The sequence below is a fragment of the Canis lupus genome, chromosome X (genome assembly GCF_003254725.2).
Source record: "Canis lupus dingo isolate Sandy chromosome X, ASM325472v2, whole genome shotgun sequence".
Lineage (NCBI taxonomy): Eukaryota > Metazoa > Chordata > Mammalia > Carnivora > Canidae > Canis > Canis lupus.
Genome location: NC_064281.1, coordinates 106754606 through 106782054, shown reverse-complemented (window position 1 = coordinate 106782054; position 27449 = coordinate 106754606). Strand labels below are relative to the sequence as shown.

Genomic DNA, 27449 nt, shown 5'->3' with positions numbered 1-27449 from the left:
TATTCTGTCCGGGAAGATTGGTGAAGCTCTTGCTTCCCCGGGACGGTGCTTTCCTGTTCTGGGGGCACTCGCCCAGGCCTTTGCCTGGCTCCTCGCGGGGCTCCTCCCTCTTGGATGCCTTTTGTTTCTTTATTTCTCCCCCCCCTCCCCCGTCTTCCTACCTTGATAGAAGCGTGAACTTTTCTCACTGTAGCATTCCAGTTGTTCTCTCTTTAAATCTCAGGCCGAATTCGTAGATTTTCAGGATGATTTGAAGGTTATCTAGGTAATTTTGTGGGGACAGGTGACTTGGGGACTCTACTCTTCCGCCATCTTTTATGTATCTGGAACATGTTTCTTGATGCTCCTCAGGAACTGATGACTGATAAAGCAGAGGAGTCTGCTGTCGGGGCTCGAAGCCAAATGAAACGTCCTGGAAAATCCGTCGTTCCACCTCCATTTAAGAGAATACTGAGGATGACGCTGCTGTCAGAGAAAAAGGGAAGCGAGGGAGCATCCCACCCCAGGGGCTCAGCCATGTCCTTGGAAGATGGTGAGGATGCCTGTCGTCCCCTCCCCTTCCTTCCGGACCCAGGGGAGTTCTGTCCTAGCTCCTCTACACCATGGGAACACTTCCCATCAAGGTCACCAGCCCTGGGTGATGCTGCCATCAGTTTCTCAGCCCCACTGGACCAGGTGTTCATTGTGCCCTTCCTGGAAAGGCTCCTGGCTTCCCAAACTCCACAGTCTACATGTTTCCTTCTCCTTATTGAACATGCCTTTTCATTCTTCTTTGTGCTCTCTTTCTATCAAGACTCTTAATACTGTCATTACCCTTGATTCCCTTGTTACACTGCCCCTCATTCCATACTGCCTCCTCCCTCAGCCACATGCTCCACTAGCTTCTGAGCTTATGTCCTGCTTTCCCACTTGACCCTAGGAGCCCATCTGTTGCCATGTGACCAGAGTCACCATGTCCACGCAGAAATTAGATGATGACATGTGTATCCTTAGTCTGCAGTCAGCTCCCCCCCCCTGCACTCAAAACAGAATCTGAGGCCCCAACACCGGTCTGCATGCGCTGCAGGATCTGGACCTTCCATCCTTTCCTTTATTCACCTGTCCTCTCTGTGTCCTTCTTGCTGTTTCTCCCTCTGTCCTATGTTTCAGAACCCTGGCTCATCCCATCCTAGGGGCCCTGCATATCCCCCACTGCAGCTGGAAGTCCTGCCCTGCGTGTGCGTAGGTCGGCTATGTCTCCTGCTCCTGGCTCTGTCTAGGGGTCACCTCCTCAGAGTGCCCTGCCTGACCACGTGCTCATGGGGGCTTTCCCCTCCTGCTATCTGTCACATCTCTGCTTACTTACTCCCTGACAGAAACTCAAACTGTATTACTCCCTTTGCTCGCTTTATACCTACCACCTGACTTCCGCATGAGTCTATACATTCCAAAAAAGTTGGGTTTCTTCTTGTTCACTTGTTCTTCTATCTTGTTCACTGCTGATTGCCAGTTTTGGCTTGATGCTCGGCACACAGGAGGATGAAGAAATGAAGTAGAGGTGTTGCACTAGGTGTAGAAATCAATTGATCTCCTGAGACAGAAAAGAGAGATGAGGAGCATCATTTACTGCCTGGGATTTTTGGTGATATAGTGCCAATATCAGACATCCTGACATCGAGTGAGACATTCAGCTCTTTGCTTTGTTGAGGGAATCAAGCGGACATTACATCATGAGCGCCAGGGCTCTGTGAATGTTTCTTAATTGGTTATAGTGTTCCATTAGGTTCCTGTGTGTATGCACAGTGCCAAGAATATAAGAGGTTTCCTTGTTCTATTATTTTTCCTGAGGCAAATTTTCAAGTCTGATACGTCTATCTGTTATAGCATCGTCCTATGAAATGAAAACTTTAGAGACATGGAGCACGTGTGGGTTTGTTGAATTCCATGAGATTGCAGCTCCATATTGGACCTGGTTTCCAGATGCATCTGTCTTTCACAGTATCCATGGGGAGGGGAGGGAAAGTGGTCAAACTCCACTCATGGCTGCTTGTCAAAATCTGTTTCCTCCAGAACTTATGCATATGGCAGGAGATGGTATTCCACACAGTCCGTTGGATTCTTTGTCTCGTGACTTAACCAGTGACAGCAAGGGTGGCTTGCTTCACAAACCTGGTAGTATGCACTGGGTGGGAGGGATCATTACCAGTTGTCTCTCTGCAGATGACCCCAGGGTGAGAGCAATGTCTGTGTCAGAAGTTCTGCCAGATAAACTGCCAATGCCAATGGAAATCAATATTGAAATCAAAGAGCAATTAAAGAAGGAGATTCAACAGTTTGGAGGACATAAGTAGAATAAGAATTTCTCTCCATGAAAGCAGAGGAAATCTGCTTTCTCATCCTATGATTTAGACTACATTCAACTGACCTCTTGAGGCTCAACCTTTGCCAGAAATGGGTTTTCACAATTGGAATGGTTCCTCTTTATTTGGACTAAAGTGTCCCAGTAAACGTTTTGTTGTTGTTGTTCTGCATTCCTTAATTGGTTACTGGGTGTCAGAGTTCCATTGGTGGCTGTGTTCGGGTATATGGATGCAACCAACGAAAACCCACATGCTCTGTAACATTTTACCACTTGAATGATTCCTGAGATACCAGGATTGAGTTCTACATCCTCTTTGTACTTTGCAATGCTGAAGGTCTTTTTTTTAAATATATATATATATATTCAGAATATGAAAAAATCCTCAAATTGCTTGAAGGAGCGCAAGTTCCTCCAGAGCTGTGGAGAAAATATGTCGCGTATGCCATGAAGGAAGCAGCGAGGTGAGTGTAGGAGGAATTGTCCAGTGTATTTCCCAGCGGGCCCAGTATGGTGCTGGGTGAGGGGTGGGGTCGTGCCCACCTGGCATTTCTGAAACTCTGGTCCTCACTCAGAGTTCATGTTGTTTCCAGTTTTAGATTGATATTATCTGAGTCTCACTTTTTCTTCCAAGCTCCGTGGGTCTACTGTTCACACCAAAGTTGAGGTGGGCCTAGACCCATAACCGGTACTCCTTGTATTTGCTGGATTGTCCCTAACCTTGAAGATGTCCCTTACCTGTTCTCATGTAAATGGGACTTCTTGAATTTTCTACAGAGAGTTCTGCTTCATAGGTTCTTTGGGTTTCCCTTGGCTAACGATTTGTCTCTTTAATTTCAGATTTCAAAGACAAGACGTAATCAGTCACCTTGAGAAAGTACTCGACACACTTGAGTCAGACCACTTTCTCAACAAAGATATTCACACCCCAAATTTGAACTCCCCTCAAGGAAGTGATCAATGAGAAAGCAGGTCTGTCCTGGGATGCAACCAGATATTGTTGATGCTTCCTAGCGGGAGTTTGCTAAGAAAATTGCCTTCTTGTGGCTGAGAAAAAGCCTTGCAACTTGAACGTTAGAAGTTTCTGTTATTAAAACATGGGCTTTTGCCCTAAGTATTTAGTTTGGATGGGTTGTGGTTTATTTTTTTCCTTCTGAAGTGGGACAACACTATCAATTCATCAGATTATACTATATCCTGGCTCCTCAGCATGTCACAGGCCTGTAGCTGGTATTTATAATTGTCTTCTACATAAACGAGTTCCTTTCTTTTTTAAAGAGAGGGTGAGCATGAAGTGGCAGAAGGAGGAGAGAGATATTCTTAAGCAGATCCACATCTGGCACAGAGCCTGATGAGATGCTCAGTGTTACAACCCTGATATCATGACCTGTGCTGAAGTCAAGAGTGGGCCACTTAAGTGACTTAAATACCCGGGCAACACCTTTTTTTTTTTATAAATCTTACTTTTTAAGTAATGTCTACACTCAATGAGGGGCCTGAAGTCACAACCCAGAGATCCAGAGTCATGGTCTCCACTGTCTAGCCAGTCAGCTCCCTATGCACTCTCCGTTTCTTATTCATTTTGCATGACATAGCCTGTGAGCTGGTCATAGGGCTCGGCCTGAGCGGGTGATTCCCACCTTACTTACTATGGACCCACCATTAGATGTCCTGCCTGAACTGACTTGTAAAGTTCTCCTTTGACTTTAATAAAAATCACGAGAGTGGTGGGGAAAAGCCAAACCTTGGGGACATAATCCTCCTCACTGTCTTATGTCGTTGCAGTCCTATGTCCTTCCCCGTCAGGTTCCATCACCCAAAACTGTGCAGGAGCCCCATGTACACCTCATGATTGAGGGAGAGGATCCATCCAGCCTCACCCCTTGGTAGTGTCACTGTCATTAGATCACGGACAATCAGTGAATGACCCACCGTGAACTTCTTTCTGCCCCAGAGCCTGTAGCCTCTCCCAGGTGCTGTGCCATGACTGCCTCCTCTAGGCAGGACCAAGCCTGAGCAGAACATTTACAGAACACGGAAAATGTGTCAGGGTGAGCTTTGACTACCTACCTTCCTGCTCATCTCCACCCCACAGCTACCTTATGAGGCAGGGTCTAGATTTCCACTTAACACCTGAGAAAACCGAGTCTCCAGAGAGCATATCGTCCCTCTAGGTGGGACAGCTGGGCGGGACACGAAGCAGAGTTAATCCTGGGCTGATCTTCAGTCCATGGCTTGCACTCTTGAGAACCAAAGGAAACGATTCCTTACTAAATTGCATCCTACAGACTAAAAAGTGGGAGGACGTTGTCTTGCCAGGTGAAAATAGTTAATCTTAAAAATAAAACTCACTTATTTTGCCACCAAAATGCATTTATTTCGAAAAGCCGGGAATTTCAATCCGCGTGAGAAATCTGCAACAAAACCGTAGGCATGTCCATAGAATAAAGGAGAGAAAGGCTATTCTACAGAGGAGAGGAGGCAGTGGTCAACAAAAAGTCCACTGGCATAAACTGGGAAGTGAAAATAGAGCCACTTCTAGGGTGCTGAGCTGCGACTTTCCCTCATTGGCTGGGCTGTGACTGTCCCTCATTGGCTGGGCTGTGACTATCTCTTATTTGCTGGCATGGCTGTCACTCATTGCCTGACCTGTGACTGTCCCTCACTGGCTGAGCTGGGACTGTCTTTCTGGCCTGTTGCTGGGGCCAGTAGGAAAATCTTTCTTCCTTCCTCTTACTGAAATCGTAAAGCAGTAGCTGACATGTAGTGTGCATTTGCAAGTTTCCTCTCTTCCTGTTGGATTCACAATTGGCTAACAGGTGGTAGGGTGTGAGATCTGCCCCTTCTGGCCTCTTGGCTCCAATTCAGGGAAGGTCCCTTTATTAATTTTCATAATGTGCATGGCAAGACCCCCTTAGTTTTCAACGTACATCTTGAGACTCCCTGTTCGAGGAGACCGGCACAGAAGGCTGAGTTCTCCTAGCAGAAATTTGTGCAGCATGGATTGGAACAAGGATGAAAGGATGGGCTTACTTCTGAGCACCTGCACTTAAAATAATAAAGTATCCTCTCAAGGGGAATGACTCAGAAAACCAGTTCATACTGACAGCAGAGAGTCTGCTGAAAGCTAAGGCCCACATCTCCTTTCGGGTGGTTTTTCTGCTCCCCGAGAGGATGTGGGCCTGTGGTGGAGCTTTTCTGTGCATTGAGTGTCCCTCTTGTGTGCCAGGTTCCCCAGAGTCTGGTCCGTAGAGTGGTCACACAGCACTAAGGAGCCCAGCAATCACTTCTCATCACCCTCAGCATGAACCAACAAGTTGTGGGGTGCCCCTGTGTCCAGGCCCTGAACACACTGGGAATGTCTGATCTCTTCCCATTCCTCCCTTGTATCCGTGAAGTACGGATTATTCAGTCCTTCTGTTGTGAAGAGATTCAGGCCAAGGACGTGAGGGAACAGGCAAGGTGGCCCTCTCAGGAAGTGCTAAGGCCAACTCTTACTGACTGGGGACAGGAAAGCAACCAGGCCTCTGGAGCCAGAGATTGTTTTAGGAGTCTTGAGGAGGAGGCAACCTTAACCCCGGGTGCTGACCTTCCTGCCCTGCTTCCATGACAACTTACCCTGATGGTTTGGGAAGGAGCTTTTACATAACGTGTAGATCATCTAAGAGGATCAAAAGTCAGGGTCCCACAGTCTTGTGCCCTTGGGTGTGCATTAGGTCTCTACTGATACCTGATGATTTTCTTCCCATAGGGATTCCATGCGTACATTATTCAATTCACGTAATCTCTAAAAGTGATGGTCAGAGAACCTCAAAGGAGGAATAGATTGATCGCCTTCTAGCAAACGTCTGTTATGTCGGCAGCAGTGGGCTGTCCAGACCTGTGTTTAAACTGTTTTAACCAGGATCTTGAACCATTCAGCCGGGAAGGACTTTGAAGTGCAATCATGGAAGGCGCAGTTGAAAAGAGCAGAGCATCTCTCCAAGCACTCTTGGGACCCCCCACATTTTCCCCTACCTCTCCCTCCATCCTTGTGATGTAGCCACACTGGGCTCTTGGCCCCCAGCTCATGGCAGCCTGAGACCATTTGTGTGCCTTTGTATCCGTTCCTCCTTTTGCCTCAACTCTGATTCCCTTGACTTGTCACCCTTCCCCTCTCTCCTTAATCCCACCTTCTCCTCAAAAGGCGCTGTGTCACCCCATCTAAAGTATGACCCTCAGTTTTACTTACCACATTTGAGTTGTCCATTTGCCATAGAAAGACGAATAATAAATGACTTGTCTCATACGTACAATTTAAGAAAGTAAACACATGAACAATGAAAAATAGGGACAAGCAAAAGAACAGACTCTTAACTACAGAGAAAGTGGTGGTTACCAGTGGGGAGGTGGGTGGAGGGATGGGTGAAATACGTGAAGCGGATTAAGATTCCACCTATCATGAGGAGCCCTGAGTAATATAAAGAATTGTTTAATCAGTATGTTGTACACCAAAACTATGTTAATTATGATGGAATTCACATAAGTACGTAAAAATATTTCAGAATTCAGATCAATGGAACTGTGAGAGAAGAAAAGAAATGGATATATTTTCACCCACTAGGTTTGGGGGAACTTTCAGGCACTGAGTTTGGGTGATTTTATCATGCAAAGTTGAAAACCAATACTCTCTGAATTTCCACCCGTGTCCTCATGTGCATTTCATGGAACCAGTTGGCCAGAGAAACCATCCGGGAGGCCTGTTTTGCAGGTAGTTTTCACAATATGCAGGCACTGGCTATATTAGTTTCCTTCCAGGACAAAAAGGAAAGCAGTGTAAATAATGTATAGTCGGATGCACAGTAGTCAAACTTCATTTAGAATGTAGCATATGTGAGCGGGCACTTCTGGGTTGTTGCAGGAAGGGCTTGTGAAAATCCAGTCAAGCATACAAGTAATGAGAACACGAGTAAATCCTGTCTACTCAATGGTTTATGAACTCTGCTAATTAAGCCAAGGCTGGCAACGATGGGAAGAGCGAACATCAAGGAAGATGGCTAGATCCCAGGAGGTACAGTGAGCTTTGGGCTGTTGTGATGAACGCTATTCCTAGGGCCCTCTCCTCAGCTCCATGGAGGCCCTGAAACCAATGACGTCACATCCACAGTAGCTCTGTACAACCACGACCTGTCAGCCACTGGAGGGTACCAAATGGATTGGAGCTGCCCAGCAATCTCTATTCCCAGACAATTGTCCCTAAGTGACATGCCTGGTGACTCCCTGGAAAGCACCACTCCTGGGGTTTGTCCATTAGTGAACAGTCTGAGAGTTTGTTCTGTGGGTACAGCCCTGTTCACCATCTTCAGGTGCCAGGCGGCACCCCTGTAGGGAGTGTTGAATAGAAGGGATGACGGTTTGTAATCTTGTCTTGATTTCACTTTATGTGCAATAAATACTTTGAATATTTCTCCCCCAAGAATAACCTGCAAAGCATATTTTGTAGACAATTTTTTCACCAAAACCTTTAATTTTTCCTAGTAATTATGATGAACAAATAATCTTCCTCTTTTTTTTTTTTTTTCGTTAAAACAGTGGGTCAATTTTTGGTATATCCAGTCAAGTGGAAATTCAACCCTTTGGCTGTTATGTAAAAAATGTTCTGGTTCCGGTAAATGTTTTTTCCTATGGCTTGTGTGACCGAGTTCTTCCTGCAGGGGGCGCCTGAGACGCGACTGGGAAGACTGGCTTCCAGGGTCAGGGCAGCTGGCACGGCAGGCTCCTGGGGAGGCAGGAGGCTCCTCCAGTACCAACCAGGCTGTGACACAGCTTCTCGGGGAACCGGGCTGTTGTGAGGCAGTGTGGTGAGCCGTTCCCCATGGCCTGCAGCTTCCCTTACACTCCTTGGGGCAGTAGCATAAATTTATTTTTTTATTGGGGTTCAGTTTGCCAACATACAGAATAACACCCAGTGCTCATCCCGTCAAGTGCCCCCCCCTCAGTGCCCGTCACCCAGTCACCCCCACCCCCCGCCCACCTCCCTTTCCACCACCCCTAGTTCGTTTCCCAGAGTTAGGAGTCTCTCATGTTCTGTCTCCCTCTCTGATATTTCCCACTCATTTTCTCTCCTTTCCTTGGGGCAGTAGTAATACATCAGCGTCTTCTCCCATGGCAGCAATCTGTGCACAGCACTCCCAGACCCCCCAGGGGGCGTATTTCCAGGAACTCCCAGAGGGCGCTTTCTAGAAAGTTCCACCTGAGAGGCGTTACTGCCGTTGTGTGAGGTGCTCGACGGGCTCCTGGAACAAGGTGAGGATTTTCCCACTGGGAGTGTGGATTCTTTTTCCCTGGGGGCTCTCTGTGCCCTGGATGTGCCTTTTCCTTGGCTGTGGTGTGTTCCCGGGGGATCTACTTCAGCCTGTGGAGGCATTTGCTTGGTTGTGATCTGAACTCAGGGGGAGGCATGTTCTGGGCAGGTTATCTCCGCCATGTTGGAGAGGAGGCTGTTCCTTGGTTTTGTCTCCGAGTTCTGCGAGGGACTTTCTTTGTGGAACTCTCTCAGGACCCGTGTGGGGACGCGACTTTGGGTGATTATCTTAATCCTATACAGAGGCGGCGTTTGGTTCAGGGTTTCGGGGATTTGGGTTTTGGTGGCGAGGAGCAGGGCGGGGGCGGGGTGGCTGCCGCAGGGGTGGCTGCCGCAGGGGTGGCTGCCGCAAGGGAGGCCGGGAGGGTGAGTGGTGGGGAGTGTTTCCGGGGGATCCATTCAAGCTCTGTGAGGGGAATGTTTCCTGGGGTGCGTTACCCCAGCCCTTGGGTTCCTCTCCCTGAGGGCGTCTACCTCAGCCTGTGAGACACTCTCCTTGGTGCTTAGCTCAGAACCAGGGCGCTCTTTTCCTTGGGTGCTTGTGTCAGCCATGATGACGCTGGGCTTTTCTGGTGTTCAGCTGATCCCAGGTGAGGTCTCAGAGTCCCGTGTGACTTTCCAGGGTGCTTGGTCACCTCCTGTGGGGGTGCTGGTCCTTGGATGCTTTAAGACTGGAGGGAAATATCCCTGGGGGGCTCCGTCTGAGTCCTGGCAGGGAGAGAACTTCACCTTGGGTGCTTTGTCAGCACTGAGGCTTTGGGCTCTTTCTTGGTGCTCCCTCTGAGGTCTGGGGAGCTGAGACTCTTCCTGGGAAGGTCCATCTCTCCCCAGAAGAGTGGATGTGCCTTCAGTGCTGTCTCTCATCCCTTGGTGAGGAGGTTTCCTTCGGCGCTTCATCTCCCTTAGGTGGGGGGCGGGGGCGCTACTCTTCCTTGGCTACTGTATCTCAGCCCTGGCTGGGGAGCATTTAGGGGGCTCTACCTTAGGGGCTGGATTCTCCCTGATGTGGTCTGTCCCAGTCTTTGGGGTGAGGTGTTGGTAAGGCGCTATAATGCACTTTTTTTTTTTTTTTTTTTTTGGAGGCAGGTTGTTGTTACGTGGATGCTCTGTCTCAGCCTGTGGTTGAATACTTTTCCTTGATTTTTGTATCTCGGTCTTGCAGGGCTCTATCTAAGCCTTTCAATGACTTTGGGTATCAAGTGAGAATCTAGGGCTGACCATGTATGTGACTTTGTTGCATTATATAATCGCGAACATATGCTATAAAGGTAGTCTTTAATCTCGGCCACGCTGGTGGGTGTGCAGGGACCTCTCATGTTAAATGTGCATTTTGTTCTGGTTGATACGTTTACTGCCTATTGACCTATGTCTCTTTTGAAAAGCTGTTCCAGGACTTTTACCTACATTTTATTGAGATATTTGTATTATTAAAATCATCTCTAGCTCAACATATATTGATATTTACACATATTTAATATAAAATTTTGCATGTCATCAGCTGATCTGTTTTAACTTTATTGCTCTTTCCTATTTCTTTTTTTAAACGAGGGGGACTCTGGGCACTGTAGCTGGAGGATGGAGGCTGGGAGCAGCAGAGGCGGAGTGAGAAAGAGAATCTCATGTAGGTTACACACCCAGCGTGACTGCAACTTGGGGCTTGACCTCACTGCTCTGAGATCATGACCTGATCTGAAATCAAAAGTCAGATTTTTAAGAAACTGAGCCACTCAAGTACCTCATATCACTCGCTGTCACTCTCTCTTTTTATTTTAGGATTTTATTTATTTGTGAGAGATATCGCTGCATAGGCACGTGTGTGTGTGTGTGTGTGTGTGTGTGTGTGTGAGAGAGAGAGAGAGAGAGACAGAGAGAGAGACAGAGAGAGATGGAGAGAGAGAGAGAGAGGGAGCATGAGTGGGGGAGAGGGACAGATGGGAACAGACTCCCCAATGAGCAGGGAGCCCAATGCTGATCACGTCAGGACCCTTAGATCATGACCTGAATGGAAGGCAGGCCCTTAACCAATTCAGGCACCCAGGCACTCCCCTATGTAACTCTCTTAATAGTGTCTCTTGATGAACAGAAATTCTCAGTTTAATTAGTCTAATCAATTTATTACTCAAAGTCAGTGCTTTTGTTCTTTTCAAAAGCTTTGCCTGCTTTAAGGACACAAAAGTAATATCCTAAGTTTCCTTCTAGATCATCTGTTCATCAGAGATCTATGTGATGTGGACAGGATGGAGGTTAGACGCAGTTCCCAGTAAGGAGCAGGTGGACTTAGTGAATGGAGCACAAAGTTTTACCAGCCCCATTGTCAGTAATCTAGGAATTTCTGTTTCCGGATTTATTTCTAGACTCTCTGTCCTGTCACACTGGTGAATCCATCCACTCTTGCTCCAATACCACAGATTTCTCATTGCTCCTCCTTTCCAGTAAGTCAGCTGTCTGCCCGTATTTGTCTTCCAACTCGGTACTTTTGCCAAAAGATGGTCTCAGCTATTCCAAACCCTTTGAATTCCATATACTATTTATTATCAGCGCCTGAATTTCCACCAATTATAACAGAGTGGATTTCTTTTTAATTTTAAATAAAATAAATTATTCTCATCTGGGGATGCCTGAGTGGCTCAGTGGTTGAGCGTCTGCCTTTGGCTCAGGTCGTGATCCCAATGTCCTGGGATCGAGTCCCACACTGGGCTCCCCACAGGGAGACTCCCTCTCCCTGTCCCTATGTCTCTGCCTCTGTGTGTCTGTCATGAATAAATACAATCTTTTAAAAAATGAAAATAGTAAAATTATTTACATTTTAAGTGATGCAGTAATTATTCTGGCAGTTGACAACAGTGAATTAGTATGAGTCTTCCAATCCACAAGATATGTATTTCTCTCCAAATACTGAATCCTTTGATTTCTGTAAGTTTTATGTTCAATGCTTCAGCCATACCTATTGTTAGGTTTACTTGATGGGTTTTGATGTTCTCTTATTTTTAATTTTTTTTTTTATTTTTAAGTAATCTGTGCATCCAACTTGGGGCTCGAACTCACAACCACAAGATCAACAGTCCCACCATCCACCAACTGAGCCAGCAAGTGCCCTTGATATTCTTGGCACTGTTCTTATGGTATTTTAACTATCTTTTTCTAATTTATTTGTTATGACACAGAAATACAGGTGATTGGATTCTTCTCTAATGTCCAGTAACTTGACAATTATACACTCGTTAATTCTCAATACTTTACATCCTTTTGGATATTCTGTGTCAGAAATCATGTCAACTGTGAACAATGACAATATCACTTCTACTTTTCCAAAATTATAATTACCATGTTTACTGTCATTTTTTAGTTCCTGCAGTATGTTTTTTTCTAAATATTAATTTTTAGTTATTTATTTTTGGTTTTTGTTTTTGGTTTTTTATTTCCTGCAGTATGTTCTTGAATACACAGTGGACACCCTTGTCTTTTTTTAAAGTCAAGAAAAAAAATGGATGGTTATGTCATCATTAAATACAGCAATATATTTGGTTGGTTGTCTATTTTTTGGCGGATAACCTTTCTTAAGTTAAAGAAAACAAAACAAAACAAAAAAAAGAAGGTTCCTTTTATCTGAAGTTGCTGATATTGTTTACCATGAGTAGGTACTACCTTCAACCTGGTTTTTCAACCTGTGACTTTTCCTGGTTTTTGCTGTTAATGTAGCACATTATACTGATGGATGTTCCAGGGGGAAACCAGTCTTGCCTTTCAGCAATAGACCCAGCAACCACCAACGCTTGGTTTTTTATGTCCTATTTAATTTCATTTGCTAACCATTTGTTTAGGAGTTGTGTGTCTAGATTCAGGAGAGAGATCTGGAACTTTCGTTTTCCTATCTTCCAATGTTTTTCTTAGATGCTTGCCAACAGGTTTATTTTTTATTTTATTTTTAAAAAATATTTTATTTATTTATTCGTGAAAGACACACACAGGGAGAGAGAGAGGCATAGACACAGGCAGAGGGAGAAGCAGGCTCCATGCAGGGAGCCTGACATGGGACTCGATCCCGGGTCTCCAGGATCTCGCCCTGGGCTGAAGGCGGCGCTAAACCGCCGAGCCACCTGGACTGCCCTGGCAACAGGTTTATACTGTCCTCATAAAATGAGAAGAGAACTCACACCCTTTCTTCTCTTTTCTGAAAGAGTTTGAGTTAGACTGGTATTATTTGCCCCCTGAATGTGTGAAGAACACCTCAGGAAAGCCTTCAGTATAGGAAGGATCTTCAGTTGGTGCTAAAAGTTGTATGACATACACTAGAGTTCAGGTTTTCTGTTTTTTCTTGGTGAGATTTGTTATGTTTCATTATTCCAGAAAAGCGTCTGTTTCATCTCAGATTCCAAATTTCCTATAACATCATTCTGGGTGTTCCTGCTGTCCTTCACAGAACTGTCTTCAGGAATGCAGGGCTCAGTCTCCTGCTTTGTTGCTAGTGTAGTTTATCTGTGGCTAAATTGTCCTTGATAAACATGCCGAGGATGGCGTGGGCTGATAGTCCTGTCAGCGACCAACTTTTACTTTTGTTGAAGGTCTTTATGATCATTTTCCTTTTCCCTGTCATTAACTTACGCTTTGCTTTGAGGAGCGGTCTTAGTGTGTTCCGTCTGCCATAGTAACATGCCACGAACTGGGAAGGTGACGAGGACAGACACGTCTTGGCCCCACCTCTGGAGGCCGGGAAGCCCAGGACCACCAGGGTACTGGCACCAGGGCGTTCTAGGCAAGGCCTGCTGCCTGGTTCAGAGCCTGGTGCCCTCTCTCTGCCCTCAGTGCTCAGAGGGTTCGGGGTCTCTCTGGAGCCTTCTTTCTGAGGCACTAAACTCATTTGGGGTCATGACCCTGTCCTGAAATCAGGACCTGTCAATGGTCCCTGATGCCTCCTAATACCAGCTTATTTGGGGCTTTGGATTTCAACACATGTTTGTGGGGACACACCATGTTCAGAACACAGTGTAGCTCTCGCTCTACTGTCCTGGGATTTTTTGTAGTCGTTTTGTATCTCCCTCCATGGACAGACCTCAGTATTTGCAGCCATTTTTATTTTCTTACAGAAGCATATAAAGCTATACATTTTCCTCTCTGTTTCTCCTTACCTGTGTCCCACAGATTCTGTCATGTGAGGCTTTCCTAGACAGACAAACAAAAAACAAATAGCAAGTATTGATTGAGAATCATGTTATCAAGTTTTGGAGGGCCTTTTTTGTATTGCTTAGAAGTACTAATTTGATTTCATTTTGTTTAGAGAACATATTCTGCTTGAAATTTAGGATTTGGTTTTGTTGTCACCTTTGCTAATGCTTGCATGCTTGAGAAGGATTTATGTTCTTTTTTTAAAAAAGATTTTATTTATTTATTCATGAGAGAGAGAGAAAGAGAGAGAGAGAGAGAGAGAGAGAGAGGCAGAGGGAGAAGCAGGCCCATGAAGGAAGCCTGATGCGGGACTCGATCGTGGAACTCTGGGATCATGCCCTGAGCCAAAGGCAGACGCTCAGCCACCAAGCCATCCAGGCATCCCTAAGAATTTATGTTCTGATTGTTGAAAACAGGATTCTGTATATAAGGACATGATCAAACCTATTGGGCGTGGTATCTTTCAATATGTGCATTTGGTATATGAGGCCTGAGCTAAGTAAGTTGTCACGTTCTGATTGATGCCCTGTAGAGCAAAATAATTGTTGCAGGTGGATATGGGAATGAAAGGATTCCATCACAGTACACCTTAGGACTTCTTCAGGAAGCCCAAGGGAGAGATGTGATCGCATTCTTCTGCTACACAGGACTGGAGTAGCATGCAAGTGAGGATCCCTAGCAGCCAAGTTGCGATCATGAGGAGGAGCTGGAATTGGGATGGAGTAGTTTCAAAAGAAGCAGAAGAGAACCCAGGGAATGGACCAGGCCCTTAGTTCTATTATTGTTACAGGATTCAGCCTCATTTGATGCAAATCTCCACTTAGCTGTCAGCATCTTCTATCATTTTAGCTAGAACAGGATAGTTTTCTGTTTCTGTGATTGAAAGCAACCTATGTAAAATAGTGTTCCCAGGCAAGTGAAATAGAAAACACACGATCCATTTGGAAATCAGCAGAAATTGTACCACCTGGCAGCAACCACCACTTTTCACATTTAGTATGATCAAAGCCTGGAGTCTCTTCATAAAAAGGCAATGTTTTTATTACATGTGGATCTTAGTGTGCAGAATGTCAGTATACCAAGGCCCTTCTAGGGTGCCCAGACTCCACTTGTCTATTCTGGAGAAAGTTCCATGTGCACTTGAGAAGAATGTGTATTCAGTTGCCTTTGGATGTAAAGTTGTAAATATCTGTGAAATCCACTTGATACAGCGTATCATTTAAAGCTCTTGTTTCTTTGGAGATGTTGTGCTTAGAAGATCCATGGATTGTAGAAAGCGCTGCGTTCAAGTCTCCAAGTATAAGTGTATTATTATCTAAGTATGTCTTAACTTTGGTTATTAACTGATTGATATACTTGGCAGCTCTCACATTCGGGGCAGAAATATTGATGATTGTTAGGTCCTCTTATTGGATAGATCCTTTAAGAATGATATAGTGTCCATCTTTATCTCTCTTTTTTAGAAACTTTTTAAAAAAGATTTTATTTACTCAAGAGAGACAGAGAGAGAGAGAGAGAGAGGCAGAGACACAGGCAGAGGGAGAAGCAGGCTCCACACAGGGAGCTCGATGTGGGACTCGATCCCAAGTTTTCAGGATGATGCCCTGGACTGATGGCGGCACCAAACCGCTGAGTCCCCCGGGCTGCCCCCTCTTCATCTCTTACTACAGTCTTTGGGATAAACATTAATTTATCTGATATAAGGATGGCTACCCCTGCTTTCTTTTGAGGACCATTTGAATGGTAAATGGTTCTCCAACCTTTTATTTTCAGGCTGTAGGTGTCCTTACGTCTAAAATGAGTCTCTTGGGGATCCCTGGGGGGCGCAGCGGTTTGGCGCCTGCTTTTGGCCCAGGGCGCGATCCTGGAGACCAGGGATCAAATCCCACATCGGGCTCCTGGTGCGTGGAGCCTGCTTCTCCCTCTGCCTGTGTCTCTGCCTCTCTCTCTCTCTCTCTCTCTCTCTCTCTCTCTGTGTGACTATCATAAATAAATTTTAAAAAATTTAAAATAAAATAAATAAAATGAGTCTCTTGTAGACAGCAAATAGATGGGTATTGCCTTTTTATCCAGTCTGAAACCCTGCGCTTTTTGATGGGGTCATTAAGCCCATTCATGTTCAGAGTTACTATTGAAAGATATGAATTTAGTGTCATCATGATACCTATTCAGTCCCTGTTTTTGTGGGTTGTTTCCTTGGACTTCCTCTTTCTCTTAAAGAGTCCCCCTTAATATTTCTTGCAGAGCTGGTTTGGTGGTCACATATTCTTTCAGTTTCTGCCTATCTTGGAAGCTCTTTCTCTCTCTTTCTATTCTGAATGAGAGCCTTGCTGGATAAAGTATTCTTGGCTGCAGGTTCTTCTCCCTGACTATATCCTGCCAGCCCTCTCTGGCCTTCCAGTTCTCTGTGGAGAGCAATGCTGTTAACCTAATACTTCTCCCCATAAAGGTTAGGGATCTCTTGTCTCTTGCTGCTTTAAGGATCTTCTCTTTACCTTTGGAATTTGCAAGTTTCACTATTAAATGTCGAGGTGTTGAGTGGTTTTTATTAATTTTAGGGGGGATCTCTCTATTTCCTGGATCTGAATGCCTGTTTCCCTTCCAAAGTTAGGGAAGTTCTCAGCTATGATTTGTTCAAATACACTTTCTGGTCCTGTGTCCCTCTCGGGAACCGCAATTCAACGTAGATTTTTCCTTCTGAGGCTGTCCTTTATTTCCCTTAACCTATCCTCACGATCTTTTGATTGTTTGTCTCTTTTTTCCTCAGCTTCTTTCCTTGCCATCAACTTGTCTTCTATGGCACTCACTTGTTCTTCTACCTCGTTAACCCTCATCGTTAGGACCTCCAGTTTGGATTGCATCTCATTTAATTGATTTTTAATTTCAGCCTGATTAGATCTAAATTCTGCAGTCGTTAAGTCTCTTGAATCCTTTATGCTTTTTTCTAGAGCCGAAAGGAGATTTATAATTGTGTTTCTGAATTGGCTTTCTGACATTGAATTGTAACCCAAATTTTGTAACTCTGTGGGAGAGAGGACTGTTTCTGATTCTTTCTTTTGTGGTGAGTTTTTCCTTCTAGTCATTTTGCTCAGAACAGAGTGGCCAAAACCACGTTGTACTGGAAAAAGGAGAAAAATAGAGAAAAAAGGGGGGAGAACAAACAAAAAAACAAAAAACGAGGGGGGTATCCTCTGATTCTATATGCTGTAAATCCCTCGACTTCCCCTGGAACTTTCCAGCGCTGCTCGGTCAAGAACTTGCTCTTCTCCTGTCCTTCCAGCTGGTGTTTTGGGGGAGGGGCCTGCTGTGCTGATTCTCAGGTGTGTGCACGTGGGGGAGCTGCCCAGCCTCCTGCCAGGTGTAGGGTTCAGTGGGAGCTGTTTATCCTGTGAGGCCCCTACTCCTTGGCGGCCCTGCTCAGTCTCAGGCACAAGGTGATACCAGGAGGAGCAACAAAAGTGGCGACGGCCAGCTCTCCAGCCCTGGAGTCAGCTCCAGCAGTAACTACCACAGTCTCCCAGTCCACAGGGGCCTGGATGCTCCGGGGACAGGGGGCGCCAATCTGCACAGCTCAGGGCCACCCAGGGGCAGGAGCGTCCTTACTGCCCTGTGTCCTCCCGGCCTCCATCTGTCCCGGGGAAGCGCCCGATCCTGGGCTGTGTCCCCCCGTGCCCTGGGCTCCAGGGCCTTTGCCGCTGGAATCGCGCTCCCAGGGCCGCACAGCCCCCACTGCGCGGAGCCGCCGCATGAGCTGCTCCTGGGGTCCCGCAGCCCCCTTGGCACAGAGCCTCCGCCTGAGCAGCTCTCGTGGCTGCACGGCCCCCTCCGCGCAGAGCCGCTGCCCGAGCTGCCGCTTGGGCTCCTCCAGGGGCCCCGCCGGGCGTGCGCTCCAGCCCTTTCCGGTACTCGGCTGGCGGTGTGGGTGCTCTCCCCTGGGGCCCAGTTCCTCTGCTAGTGCCCCTGGGAGCCTGAGGGCTCCACTGCTCCTCCTGGGATCCTGCCCGAGTTCCCTGCGAGCGCCTTTCCATCCGGGAAGATTGGTAAAGCTCCTGCTTCTCCGGGACTGGCTTTCCTGCCCCGGAGGCTCTTGCCGCCCAGCCTTAGCCCGGCTCCTCGTGGGGCCCCTCCCCCTTGGATGCTTTTTTATTCCTTTAATTTTTTCCGTCTTCCTACCTTGATAGAAGGGCGAACTCTTCTCTCTGTAGCATTCCAGCTGTTCTCTCTTTAAATCTCAGGCGAATTCGTAGGTTTTGAGGATGATTCGAAAGTTATGTAGGTAAGTTAGTCGGTGGGGACTGGTGACTTGGGGAATCCTACTCTTCCGCCGTCTTGCCCCGCCTCTCCCAGACTCCACTTGTGACTACACAGGAGAGTGCGGAGCAGCTGTGAGAGGGGAAAGAGCTCTTTCTGCCCTTCTTTCTGCAGGCGCTACCACGGAGGATGCCAGGCTGGCACCCCGAGAAACTAAAGGATGGGCAGCTTCTGTGCTCGACTGGACTCAACTGTGAGGCCTGGTCAGAATCCCATGCTGCTCACCCCTCACATGGTCACTTTAGTCCCATCCCAGATCCTCAACATCTCCAAATTAAATGCAATTAAAAATTTGCATATAAAGTGAATGCAATTGAAATTTCTCAGTTAAAATATTTCTAAGGTAGTTTGAAGGGCATGATAGTTCTCAGACAAATGGATTCACACTCAGCAACGTCACAAGACATTGGCAAAACAACAAACGAGTCGATTGTGGGCTGAGGGAAGTAGCAGCAAGCCCACTGGGATGCTTTTCCATTAGTCACTCCTGTTTTGTAGGTCCCTTGTGAATGTGGTGAACAAGCACTTGGAGCCTCAGTGTGCATTTCCGGGCCTGTTAGTCCTTCTTCTAGCCACTCTTAACAAGTCCTGCCCCTTCCTCATCTCGCTTTCATAAGATGGTCTTCTGCCCAGTAAAAGGATTTTGATGAAGGATGATCCTGCAGGCTGATGGCTGCTGAGCCAGGAGAGGGCTCCTGTCTGTAAGCCAGCCACCCACCATGGGAATCTTTGCGCTGGATGATCGCTCCTGACCCCCCTAGAGCTCCCCTTCCTTAGTTCGTTTTTAATTTTTGCCAGAATTTTGTCTTTGTTGGAGGAGTTCCTGAGAAACTTGATCTCCCATTGACTCCAAGCTGCCCCAAATCACCAGAACCCCCTCACACGCCCCACCTCATTGAATGTAAGTTCTGCTCCACCCTAGGAACTGTGGCAAGTTCACAGCTTCAGAGTGAGTGTTGCTGGGCCCATATGGAAGGTGCCTGAAATGAACTCCGTATAGTTGTCTATACAAACTTTTTTTTTTCTGGCCAGCTCCGCGAAGATCTACTCATGCGGCTGCCCAAGACTAGCCTCATATATACGTTCTTTGTTTCTTAAACCTCCCAGGACCCATGTCGAGTGGTCTGCTGCTTTCCCTCGTCCCTTCTTGCCGCCCCCCCCTTGTAACGGATGAGTGTCTGAATTCACCCAGAAGCTGCACAGTAATCTCCAGGGGTCAACCAGCCATGAGACTAGAGAAATGGATCTGGAGAAGGAGGCTCCATTGGGGAATTCCAGGCTTGGCCATTGCTCTCTGTGTGGGGAGGTGTGGAAGTCTGTCAGACGCCTGAAGACCACCCCACCCAGCCAAAGGCCAAGGCACACTTCCAGGTGTGGTTCATGTGGCTCTGGGATGCGTGGCGATGACTGCTAGACCAAGGGGCCCAGAATGTAAGCGCTGACAGGTGGTCTGAAATGCAGGGATGTTCCCTAGAGCCTGGACACTGGGATGCTGAGGGTGGATGATCAAGAATAAGTCCTCGTGAGGTCAGGGTATGTGGGGAGATATCTGGGTTTGTCTGCCAGGCTGTCTTTGCTGTCTTGCACACTCTGGCTCCTAAGGCACTGAGACTCCTGGCCAGGAGGAAGCTGATGCCCTACCAGAGCCCTAGCGCCTGCCCCTCCCATAGATCTGGCAGCTCGCATGAGTGGGCAGGAAGGTCACAGTGCAACACCAGGCAGAATGGTCCTAAACAACACAGGGACTATGTTAATGCAACAGCAGCCTGCCCTGTGCCTTCTGAACAGGGCCTCAGGCAACCTCCAGAGGAATCTGGCACCATCTGCCCGAGTTCTCACCTGATGTGGGGGTGGTAAGGGATACGTGGGCCCCCCCCATCCCAGTGAGGGTTCTCAATATGCCATCCTTTGTGTAGACAACATATCTGGCCTAATGGAAGCTTTCTCCTAATGAGCAAAACAGGCCGCCACCATTAGGGGATGGGAGAAGATTTCTGTGTAGACATACCCTTGTCAAATAGACAGGGATCTGGGTCATGTTTTAAGGGTCATGATATGAAAGACTGGGCAGAGAAACTTGACATGGTGTGAAAGTTCCATGTCCCATTGAGCTGTGGGCAGCGGGATGGTAGAAGGGAAGAATGGGAAATTAAAACAGCAGATTAGGGCAGCCCCAGTGGCGCAGCGGTTTAGCGCCGCCTGCAGCCCAGGGTGTGATCCTGGAGACTCCGGGATCGAGTCCCACATCGGGCTCCCTGCATGGAGCCTGCTTCTCCCTCTGCCTGTGTCTCTGTCTCTCTCTCTAGCTGTGTCTCTATGAATAAATAAATAAAATCTTTAAAAAAAAATAAAAAATAAAACAGCAGATTAAATAGCCTACAGTAAATCCACCTTGTTCTGGTGGACTACAGTACTGTCCCAGCTATAATGTATTTGAATGACGAAGCAATAGAGCCTGTTTCTTACCCCATACCCTGGACTGGGGTCCCCTGAGAGACACTTAGCCTCATAAGGCTATGGAAGTCTCAGGAGACAGGCACAGCCTGACTCTCACAGTGGATCACTGTGCTCTGCTGCGCTCAGGACACTAAGCCCCATGGGTCCCGGGAGAGATGGGATCTTCTGGGATTTGCAAGGGGATCTCTGCAGGAAGAGTGTGTTTCCTCACAGCTGTGAGGGAGAGGAAAGGGTTCCATGCCCCCTGGGATCCCCCTCTTCTGCCGAGATGCACCATACCCAGTTGGAAGCCCACACTGTTGTTAGAGGGGAGCAGGTGGGGTCCTGCTCTGGCGGGTCCTGCTCCCAGTCCATCTCGTCTGGCCTGACTGCTGCCTTCCTTGCCCAGCATGTGTGGGAGGCATTATGAGGTCAGTTTCCTGATGCTGCCGCCACAGGACAATGTAGGGAGCAGGCCACAACTGGGATTCTTGCATAAGGGGACGGCCTTCCCATACAAACACTGTTTGTACCTGTTTTTCCAACCTTGGACTTCTGTGTAGCTCCTGTGGTGTCCCGTTACAGATTGGGCACCAGTTGCGAAGAACTTTCTACGGGGGTGGGGGTGGGGCTACTCTTAGGCCCAGCAAAGGAAGCAATCCAACAGTTGGTGTAGCCAGAGAGCCACCAGAGGATCTACCTGTATGCCCAAGGAACCCCAGGGCACATTGTGGCAGAGGGAAATGGGCATGATTATCATAGTCAGTCCTGAGGGATGGAGTGTCTGAGGAGCTCATGGAGGGGGCATGATTGCTGCTGGATGTGCACCTATGTGACTGAACGTAATTGAGGTCATATAATCCTGAAGGGTCTGGCAGGAGGGGTGGATTATCTGTTCCTCCTGACAGCCAAAGACAAGCCTCGCATGTAAATGTCCTCGCTTGTTACACCTGATATCTACCAATCTGGTTTAGTGGTCCTCTTCCTTCATCCTCTCTCTGCTCTTTGAGTAGGGGGCCAGTTTCTTACCTCACCCTGGGGAGTGTCCAGTGTTGCAAACCAGCGGGCCCTGTGGAAGATTAAGTGGGTCAGTACAAGGAAAACATTTAGCAGGCAATCTAGCTGGAAGGAAAAGTTCCATGAAAATCATTTCCCTCTTTTGCACTCCTGCTGAAGGGAAACTGTCCATGGTTCAGAAGAGGTATTGACCACAAATATTTGACAACATGCTGGGGCAAATGTGGGGGGTTATCCTAGGGTGAGAAGACATTTCCAGTAATCTCTCATACCAATACGAAACCATTTGATCCATCAGCAACATTGACAAGTGCTCATCACATGGCTCCTAGTCTGATGTGTTTGAACTCCCTGCCATTGGAAGTGGGTGGATTAAAGAGTTCTCCTCTTACCCTCTACTAAGGGGAATTCTGTGAAGATTCAGACAATAGTGGTAATGTTCACTTAAATCAAGAAAGGAAATGAAGTGGATTTCCCCTGAAAGGATTTTCACAGGATGGTTTGTACTTCCACCAAGTTGTAATCACGTGTCTATTCAATTCTTGCTGAGGCATACACATTCTGGAAGCAATCTGATTCATCATATGCATTGTTTGCCTTTGGACAACACCTGTATGTTAGCTTCTCTCCCATTTTTCACATGGACTGGATGGAAATTAGGCTGAGTTTCCTGAAAACAGATATTGAGTGGGCATCATTGAAAAGTGTCCCCTATTAAACCTCATATAAATGACCCAGATGCATATGTATATACATGTGTAGAAAGCAGTTTTGGAATGCTTGCATTAATTTTCAAGTTTTTATTCCAACTCCAGTGAATTAAAATACAAAATTACTATTAGTTTCAGGGGTAGAATTCAGTGATTCTACACTGCCATGCATTACGTGGTGCTCATCACAACAACTGTCCTCTTTAGGCCCTGTCACACATTAGACCCGACCCCATGCCCATCTCCCCTCTACTAAACCTTGGTTTGGTCTCTGTAGTTAGGAGTCTTTTTGATGGTTTGCCCCACCTTTTCCCCCCACGTTCATCAGTTTTGTTTCTTTTTTTTTTGTATATTATTTTTATCAGAGTTCGATTTGCCAACGTATAGTATAACACCCAGTGCTCATCCCATCAAGGTCCCCCTCAGTGCCCGTCACCCAGTCACTCTGTCCCCCCACCCACCTCCTCTTCCACTACCCCTTGTTCATTTCCCAGAGTTAGGACAAACATTATATGGTTTCATTCATACGGGGAATATAAGAAATAGTGAAAGGGCTTAAAGGGGAAAGGAGAGAAAATGAGTGGGAAATATCAGAGAGGGTGACAGAACATGAGAGGCTCCTAAGTTAGTTTTGTTTCTTAAATTCCAAATATGAGTGAAATCATAGCCTATTTGCTTTTCTCTGTTTTATTTCAATTAGGACTATGCTCTTAGCTCCATCTAAGTAATTGCAAGATTTCATGGTTTTTGATGGCTGTGTAATATTCCATTGTATATACACCACCTGTTCTTTGTACACTTATCAGTCGATGGACATCTGTGCTCTTACCATAGTTTGGGTCTTGTAGCAAATGCTGCTATAAACATGCGCCCCTTCAAATCAGTAAGTTTGTATCCTTTGGGTAAGTACCTAGTAGGGAAATTGCTGGAACTTATCAATCTTTCCAGCAGTCGTTCTATTTTTAACTTGTTAAGGACCCTCCATACTGTGTAGGTAGTGTTGCGTTTTAGTCATTAATGGAACACGTTTCTTGATGCTCCTCAGGAAATGATGACTGATAAAGCAGAGGAGTCTGCTGTTGTGCCCCAAAGCCAAAAGAAACATCCTGGGAAACCCATCACTCCTCCTCCGTCTAAGAAAATGCAGAGGATGGCACTGCTGTCAGTGAAAGAGGAAGGAGAGGGAACATCCCACCCCGGAGGCTCAGCCATGACCTTGGAAGATGGTGAGGATGCCTGTCCTACCCTCCCGTTCCTGACCTCACTCACGGAAGCCCTGTCTCTGGGCCCTCCATGCCACGGGAGCATTTCCCATCAAGGTTACCAGCTCTGGCTGATGCTACCCTCAATTTCTTAGCCACACTGGATGTTCACTCTGTCCTTCCTAGAAACATTTCTGGCTTCCCTCCTCACCCTACTGCGTTCCTTCTTCTTGAATATGCCTTTTCATTCTTCCTTGTGCTCTTCTTTCTCCAGAGACTCTTAGTACTGTCATTGTTCCTGAGTCCCATCATTACACTGTGCCTCATTCCATGGTGCCTCCTGCCTCATTCACCTGCTCCCCTAGTTTCTGAGCTTACGTCCTGCTTTCCCACTTGACCCTGGGAGCTCATCTATTGCTGTGTGCCCAGAGTGACCATGTCCACAGAGTTATCAGTTCTTTTTTTTTTTAATTTTTATTTATTTATGATAGTCACAGAGAGAGAGAGAGAGAGAGAGAGAGAGAGGCAGAGACATAGGCAGAGGGAGAAGCAGGCTCCATGCACCGGAAGCCCGACGTGGGATTCGATCCCGGGTCTCCAGGATCGCGCCCTGGGCCAAAGGCAGGCGCCAAACCGCTGCGCCACCCAGGGATCCCGAGTTATCAGTTCTTGACACGTGCATCATTAGCGTCATCAACTCCACCCTCTATTATGCACAGATTCTGAGATCCAAATGCTGGTCTACACACACTACAGGACCTAGACCTGCCATCGTCTCCTACCATCAGCTATCCTCTCTGTGTCCTGCTTGCTAACCCTGTGTGTCCATTGCTACCCACCCCTGGTTTGTCCCACTCTAGGGGGCCTGCATGGCCCTCAGGGCCCCTGGAACTCCTGCTTTGTGTATGCACAGGCTGGCTCTGTCTCCTGCTCCTGCCTCTGCCCAGGCGTCACCTCCTCAGAGGGCCCTGGCTGACAACACACTCATGGATGCTTCCCCTTCTGCTGTCTGTAACATCCCTGCTTACTTACTTCCTGACACAAACTGTATTTTTCCTTTGCTCATTTTATACCTACCACCAGGGTTATACATTCCAAAAGGGAAGGGTTTCTTCTGTCTTGTTCACTGCTGATCCCCAGTGTTGGCTTGATGCTTGGCAAGAGGAAGATGATTGAATGAAGTAGACCCATCACACTTGGAGTACAGCAAATTAAATTTCTGTGATGGAAAAGACTGAAGAGGATTGTCATTTACTAGCTGGGATTTTTGGTGATGGAGTTCCAATTGAGGCATTCTGATACCAAGGGACACATTTAGCTTTTCCACTTGTTGAGGGCATCAAGGGGACATTAATTGAAGGGTGCCACGGCTCTGTGAAGGGTTTTTAATTGGTTATCGTGTCCAAGTAGGTTTCTATATGTACACACAGTTCAGGAATATAAGAGGCTTCTTTATTGCATTATTTTTCTTGAGGTCCAATTTTTAGGTCCGATCCATCTATCTGGTATCGCCTTCTGCTATGAAATGAAAACTTTAGAGACACGGAGCATGTGGATGATGTCTGTGTGGGGTTGTTGAAATGCTCATGATTGCAGCTCCACATTCAATCTGGTTTCCAGATGCACCTGTCTTTCATAGTACCCATGGGGAGGGGACGAGAAGTGGTCAAACCCCACCCCCATCCCCAATGGCCTCTTATCAAAATCTGTTCCTCCAGAGCTTATGAATATGTCAGGAGATGGCATTCCACACGGTCACTTGGATTCTTTGTCTCATGACTTAAGTGCCATCAGCAAGGGTGGGTTGCTTCACAAACCTGGTAGTAATGCACTGGTAAGAATAATCATTACCAGCTGTCTCTCTGCAGTTGACCCCAAGGTCACGGCAATGTCTGTGTCGGGAGATGTGCCAGATAAACTGCCAATACCAATAGTGATCAATATGGAAGTCAAAGAGCAGTTGAAGAAGGAAATTCGAGAGTTTGGAGGACGTAAGTAAAAAGAATTTCTCTCCATGAAACCAGAGCAAGTCTTTCTCATTCTTTGAGTTAGACTAGATCCAACCGACTTGTTGAGGCTCATCCTTTACCAGAATTGAGTTTTCACAATTAGAATAGTTCCTCATTACCTCATTATTTGAACAGAAATGTGCTAGTAAACTTTTTTTTTTTAGTCCTTTGTATTCCTTAATTGCTTATTGTTTCTGAGAGCTCCATTGGTGGCTGTGTTTGAATGTCTGTATGTAAGCATGGAAAGCTCACATGCTCTAACATTCTAGCTCTTGAATGATTGCTGAGACATCAAGTTTTTGTTATACATCCTCTTTGTTCTTTACACGTACTGAAGGTTTTTTTTTTTTCTAAACATGTTCAGAATATGAAAAAATCCTCAAATTGCTTGAAGGAGTACAAGGACCTCCAGAACTGCAGAGAAAGTTTGTGATATATGCCATGAAGCAAGCAGCAAAGTGAGTGTAGGAAGAATTGTCTAGTGTGTTTCTCAGGGGGCCCAGTGGGTTGCTTGGGGAGAGGTGGTATTGGGCCCTGCTGGAATTTCTCAAACCCTGGTCCTCACTCAGAGTTCATATTGTCTCCAGTTTAGAGTGATATCATCTGAATCTCACTGGTTCCTTTAAGCTCCAGGAACCTACTGTTCACACCTGAGTTTGAGGAGGACATTCATTGACCCTGAACTGTCACTCTTTGCATTTGCTGGATTGTCCCTTATCTTGCAAATATGTTTTTTGTTCTCATGCAAATGTTACTCCTCCTTGCATTTTCTACAGAGAATATTGCTTTATAGGTTCTTTAGGTATCTTTTGGTTAATGATGTCTCTCTTTATTTTCAGAGTCCAAAGACAAGACCTAATCGGTCACCTTCAGGAGGTACTAGACAAACTAGAATTGGACCACTTTCTCAAGAAAGATACTCACACCCACAACTTATAAACTTATTATGGAAATGATCAATGAGAAAGCAGAACCAGGTGGCTGTCCTGGATGCAATTTGATATTGTTGACGCCTCCTGGCATGAGTTCACTCTGAAAATTGTTTTCTTGAGGCTAAGCAAAAGCATTGCAACTTGAATGTTATAAGTTTCTGTTATTAAAACCTGGGCTTTTGCCCTAAGTATTTAGTTTGAATGAATTTTTTGTTTTCCTTCTGAGGTGGGGCAACACTATTTAGTCATCAGGTTACAGTAAATCCTAGCTCCTCAGCTGATCACAAGCCTTTAGCCTGTATTTATAATTGTCTTCTACACCAGCCAGTTCCTTTATTTTTATGAGAGGGAGAGCATGAAGTGGCAGAAGGAGGAGAGTGAGATTCTTAAGCAGGTTCCACATCTGGCACAGAGCCTGATGAGATGCTCAATGTTACAACCCTGGTATCATGACTTATGCTGAAATCAAGAGTGAGTCACTTAACTGACTTAAAAACCTGGGCAACTCCTTTTTTAAAATTTTATTTTTTAAGTAATGTCTGCACTCTGAGGGGCCTGAACTCACAACCCGGAGATCCAGAGTCATTGCCTCCACTGTCTCAGCCAGTCAGCACCCTATACATTCTCCATTCTTGTTGATTTGTATGAGACATCCTCTCAGGTCCTTATAGGGCTCGGTCTGAGGGCATGACTCCCACCTTACTTACCATGGGCCCACCATTAGATGTCCTGCCTGAAGTGACTTGTAATGTTTTCCTTTGACTTTAATGAAAATCATGAGAGTGCCGAGAATAAGCCAAACCTCATGGACACAGTCCTCCACATTGTCTCATGTAGTTACAACCCTGTGTCCTTCCCAGTCAGTTTCCATATCCCCACACTGTGCCAGAGCCCCAGGTTTGCCTGATGATTGAGGGAGAGGATCCATCCAACCTAAACCCTAGGCAGTGTCACTATCACTAGATCACTGACAGTCAGTGAGTGACCC

General features: G+C 46.5%; 1 protein-coding gene across 7 annotated transcripts; it reads left to right on the top strand.

Annotated features, from left to right (window-relative positions):
• The first annotated feature begins 441 nt into the window (after positions 1–441).
• On the top strand, positions 442–26663 carry LOC112667629 (integrator complex subunit 6-like). Of its 7 annotated transcripts, none has more exons than XM_025459794.3 (6): positions 8047–8178; positions 8490–8623; positions 23364–23544; positions 25389–25511; positions 25894–25987; positions 26369–26663. In XM_025459794.3, the coding sequence occupies exons 3-6, from the start codon at positions 23367–23369 to the stop codon at positions 26466–26468; spliced, it is 495 nt and encodes a 164-aa protein (XP_025315579.1). In that variant the 5' UTR covers positions 8047–8178; positions 8490–8623; positions 23364–23366; the 3' UTR covers positions 26469–26663. The 7 variants fall into 7 exon arrangements, with proteins under 7 accessions (XP_048963501.1, XP_025315579.1, XP_025315426.1 ...); XM_025459641.3 differs by having other exon boundaries at positions 8053–8178; positions 8458–8623; XM_025459717.3 differs by having other exon boundaries at positions 8055–8178; positions 8461–8623.
• Positions 26664–27449: the final 786 nt, after the last annotated feature.